This window comes from Thamnophis elegans, chromosome 8 (genome assembly GCF_009769535.1).
Source record: "Thamnophis elegans isolate rThaEle1 chromosome 8, rThaEle1.pri, whole genome shotgun sequence".
Lineage (NCBI taxonomy): Eukaryota > Metazoa > Chordata > Lepidosauria > Squamata > Colubridae > Thamnophis > Thamnophis elegans.
Genome location: NC_045548.1, coordinates 21,395,609 through 21,400,577, shown reverse-complemented (window position 1 = coordinate 21,400,577; position 4,969 = coordinate 21,395,609). Strand labels below are relative to the sequence as shown.

Here is a 4,969-nt window from a genome sequence, read left to right as displayed (position 1 = left end):
TCTCTCTTTTTAGATAAAGCCAATTGTTCAGAAGTTAAAGGATAAACAACCTAGCTCCATCACTGGGCGAGATTTTATTCACAGGTGAAACTTGAAATATTAGAATATCATGCAAAAGTTTATTTATTTCAGTAATGCAACTTAAAAGGTGAAACTAATCTATGAGATAGACTCATTACGTGCAAAGCAAGATAGTTCAAGCTGTGATTTGTCATAATCGTGATGATTATGACTTACGGCTCATGAAAACTCCAAATCCACAATCTCAGAAAATTAGACTTGTTAGTGTTAAGTATTGGTTAATTATTCTTGCTGTCAGTAACACCCTCTGGCTCTCTGAGTGGCTGAGAGCTCCAGAGGGTGTTGCCGACGTAATGTTATTGTTGATTGGCCGAGGGACTGACGTCAGCTGTTGCTGTCTCGTCCCTGGCCGGTGATTGGTTTAAAAATAGTATAAATACCTTGGCGCGAGTTTTCGTTCTTTGAATCGCCTGCACTGAATAAAGAGTTCTGTTAAGTTGAAACCCTGGCTTCGCGTCGTCCCTCCGTCAATACATAAAACTGGCGACGAGGGTGGGATCCGGCGATTCCACGCAAGCCTAGGTTAAGAACAGAGAAATTATTTCAGCTAGCTGCTGTAAGTCGCTGTCCGCGCCAGCACCGAACGCTGAGGGAAAAATTTCCTGTCACGATCTCAGTCACTCCGCTCCTCACAAGTGAGCTTAATCAATATGAATCCATTACCGCCTTTCGCTCCTTTCGGCTCCGCCGGTGAATCCTGGGAAGGATTCATGGAGCGCTTTGAAACTTATTTAATCGCTACCAAAAATCAGGCTCAAACGGATGAGGAGAAGTGCAGCTTCTTTTTATCATGCTGCGAACCCTCAATGTTTGCCTCAGCCCGAGCTATGGCTGCTCCCAGACCCGCATACAAATTGGGCTGGGACAACTTGATGGCGAAATTGAAGGGGCACTATGCCCCAACACCGTCCAAAATTGCCCGCAGCTTCGCGTTCAGGAGACGAGTACAGAAGCCGGGGGAGACTATCAGTCAATTTTTGGAAGCGCTGCGCACTGTGGCGGCCCAGTGCGATTTTTCGAACCTAGAAGAAAATCTAGTCGAACAGTTTGTGTGCGGAGTGCGGGATGTACACTTAAGAAGCCGCATGTTCCGCCATCACGACATTACACTTCTCCAGGCAGTCGAGATCGCCAGAGCAGCTGAGCTCTCTGAGCAATCAACAGCAGATTTGGAGAGGCTACAGCTGTCAACTAACCCGGCACCGGCCTCACAAGTGCATGACATTGACTATGATGATTTTACACCTTGTGAGGTCCGGGAGCAAGACAACATCGACCAAGTCCGTGCCCAACCACGGCGGAAGCCACCTGCTCTATCTACAGCCGCACCGCAAAACGCCAGGGTGCCTTGCCTTAGCTGCGGAGGCCGCCACGACCGCCAAACCTGCCAATTCAAAAACGCAATCTGCCGCCGTTGTCAGAGGCAGGGGCACCTCGCCCAAGTGTGCCGAGCCTCTTTGCCGGCCCCTGCCTTCTTCCAAGCTACTGAGAGAACCAAGCAGCAACAGCGCCGCCAGCAGCCCACGAAACCAGCTCGCAGAGGAGATGACTGCCACACTGTTTCCGAACCGCAGGAAGTGGAGACTTCCATCAATCAGGCCTCTTCAGGCAACCGAAAAATTACAGCCAATGTCCACCTGGCAGGTCAGCCTTGCCAGATGGAGGTGGACTCTGGCTCCTCCCGATCGTTATTGTCATGGGACATGTTCTCCTATCTCTGCCCTACAGTTTCCCAAAATAAGTTAGCCCCCTCCCGGGTACTCTTAAGGGATTACCAAGGAAAGTTGATCCCTGTTCTGGGATCCTTTCCTATTCCCGTTAGGTATGGCAAGTTTGAGGGAGAGCTGCCAATCATCATTGTTAAAAATGATTTGCCGGCTCTTCTTGGCCTTGACTGGTTTGAGGCACTGGGACTGTCCATTGGGGGGGTACACCAAGTAAAAACTTCAACAATTGAGGACGTCCTACAGGAGTTCTCTGATGTGTTTGATGGACAGCTTGGGTGTTATAAGGGAACCCCCATCTCCCTTAGCTTAGATCCTCAGATTGCTCCTATTAGGCTGAAAGCCCGCAGGGTGCCTTTTGCCTTAAGGGCCAAGGTTGACGCCGAACTTGACAAATTGTTGGCGCAGGGTGTCATCGAGCCAGTCGATCATGCTCCATGGGAGACACCCATAGTTCTTCCGGTCAAGCCGGATGGCTCGGTGAGAATCTGCGCCGACTACAAGTCGACGATCAACTTGGCCCTTCAGGCAAACCCCTATCCAGTCCCTGTAGTGCAACACCTGCTCCATTCCCTGGGGCAGGGTTGCATATTTGCCAAACTGGATATGGCGCAAGCCTATCAACAGCTCCCGGTGGATGACGATGCGGCGGCTGCCCAGACCATCGTCACCCATCGTGGGGCTTTTCGTTGTCGCCGCCTACAATTCGGCGTATCCGTGGCCCCGGGGATCTTCCAAAGTCTCATGGAGCGCCTGCTCCATGGACTTCCGGGGGTAGTTCCATATTTCGATGACGTTCTGATCGCTGCTACGAGCCGCTCAGAACTCATCGAAGTATTAAGGAAGGTCCTCTGTCGTTTCAGGGGCGCGGGATTAAAATTAAAAAGCAGCAAATGCTCATTTGCTGTCCCTAGGGTAGAATTCTTGGGCTTCTTAATAGATGCCCAAGGCATTCACCCTACACCCTCTAAAATTGCCGCCATTAAGAACGCCCCTGCTCCCACCTCCAGGGCGGAGCTACAGGCGTTCCTAGGGCTGCTCAATTTTTACGCCCCCTTCATTCCTCACAAGGCGTCACTAGCCGAGCCGCTGCATCGGTTGCTCGACCGATCCGCGGCCTGGCGCTGGGGAAGCCGCGAAGCGCATGCGTTCGCGGCTGTCAAAGAGACACTGACGTCATCGGCAGTCCTCATTCAATATCATGATGGGATGCCTCTGACGTTGGCGTGTGACGCCTCCCCATTCGGAGTAGGGGCTGTCCTGAGCCATATCCTCCCTAATGGCTCAGAAGCCCCTGTGGCCTTTTATTCCCGGACACTCTCCTCGGCGGAGCGCAATTACAGTCAGATCGACAAGGAGGCTCTGGCTGCAGTGTCCGGGATTAAGAGGTTCCACGACTACCTCTACGGTCGGCACTTTACCCTTGTCACCGACCATAAGCCACTCCTTGGGCTTTTGGCGGGGGACAAGCCGACCCCCTCCATCCTATCTCCCCGCATGACTCGCTGGACGGAGTTCCTCGCAGCGTATTCTTATACGCTGCTGTACCGTCCGGGCAAACAGTTAGGGCATGCAGATGCCCTCAGCCGTTGCCCACTCCCGGAGACGGACACCGCCCCCGTTCCCTCTCTCTCTGTCCTATCCATTGCCGACTCCGGGTTCCCACTCTCTGCCGCGGACGTAGCGGCCCACACAAAGGCCGATCCGATCTTGTCCCAGGTCTCTTCCTGGGTTCTAAGAGGATGGCCAACGGACAAAGTGGCAGAGGGCTTCCAGCCCTTTAAACATCGCCAGGCGGAGATCTCCCTCCACGGGGGATGTCTCATCTGGGGGGATCGGGTGCTGATCCCCACCGCACTCCGGCCACTAGTTCTGGATCTGTTCCACAAGGACCACCCGGGCATAGCACGGATGAAGGCATTGGCCCGTAGCTATGTCTGGTGGCCCTTGCTGGACACAGAGATAGCGGCCCATGTAGGCCGCTGCACGACCTGTCAATTATCCAGGCCCAACCCCCCAGCCGGGCCTGCTCGTGAGTGGGAGGCTCCGAGAGGCCCATGGTCTCGCCTCCACATCGATTTCGCCGGTCCTTTCCACGGCCAGAATTTCCTAGTAGTGGTGGATGCCTACTCTCGGTGGGTGGAGCTAGTCCTCATGGGCTCTACCACAGCCGAGAGTACGGTCAGGGCCCTGCGGAAAATGTTCGCAACCCATGGGTTGCCGGACGTGGTGGTCTCGGACAATGGGCCCCAGTTCACATCCACCACTTTCCAGGAGTTTTTGGCCGAGCAAGGGATCCGGCATGCGCCCATAGCCCCGTATCACCCGGCCAGCAATGGCCGGGCAGAACGGGCGGTCCGCTCAGCTAAGGAGGCACTGAGCCGCATGGACCGGGGCGACTGGCAGGCAAGGGTGGCGGCTTACCTGCTAAGCCAACATTCCACCCCCTGCCCAACTACCAACAAAAGCCCCGCGGAGCTGTTGATGGGCAGGCGTCTGCGGACTCCCCTGGATAGGCTTCATCCGCTCTATTCAGGGGATCAGCCGAGCAATCTGGGGGTCCTCCCTCCCCGGTCCTTTAAGCTAGGGGATCTAGTGTGGGCTCGGTCTTTTACGGGGGAACCAAAATGGGTGCCTGGTGCTATCGTTGCCCTGACCGGCCCCTGTTCTTTCAGGGTCCAATTGGCTGATGGATCCCAATGGAGACGCCACCTGGATCAATTGAGGAGGCGTCTCCCGTCGCAGGCTAGTGGCCGCGAACCCCTGAGCGACAACACTGCAGCACCGGGGTTGCAATGTGAAGCCTTCGCCACTCCAGGCCTCAATCTGCACCAAGCACAAAGCCCTCAATCCGAGAGACCACAGCCATGGGCCTTTGCCACACCAGGCCCCCTCCTGCTTCAACAACAACAGCGTTCTCAAACCGGCGGTCCGCAAACGAGGGCCTTCGCCACACCAGGCCCTGCTTACCCAAGCGCCACCCAAAGGGACGCCAGCCCAACAGCTCAATCCGAGGAAGTTGCCCAGAGGATTCCCCCCACGACAAATGACGCGCCCCCACGGCTACACCTACCGTTACAGTTGAGCCCGCCTTCTGGGCCTTTCCGAAAGGGCGTGCCTCGGAGCTACACTCCCTTCGGGGAGGAGCTACCACGAGGAGGTCC

At 55.1% G+C, this 4,969-nt stretch overlaps 1 protein-coding gene across 1 annotated transcript; it reads left to right on the top strand.

Annotated features, from left to right (window-relative positions):
- Positions 1 to 292: 292 nt before the first annotated feature.
- On the top strand, positions 293 to 4,151 carry LOC116512409 (uncharacterized protein K02A2.6-like; the record flags this gene model as incomplete). Its single annotated transcript, XM_032222879.1, has 3 exons — positions 293 to 2,936; positions 2,973 to 3,385; positions 3,542 to 4,151. Coding segments are annotated over exons 1-3 (3,228 nt in total), but the record flags the coding sequence as incomplete, so codon positions are not given.
- Positions 4,152 to 4,969: the final 818 nt, after the last annotated feature.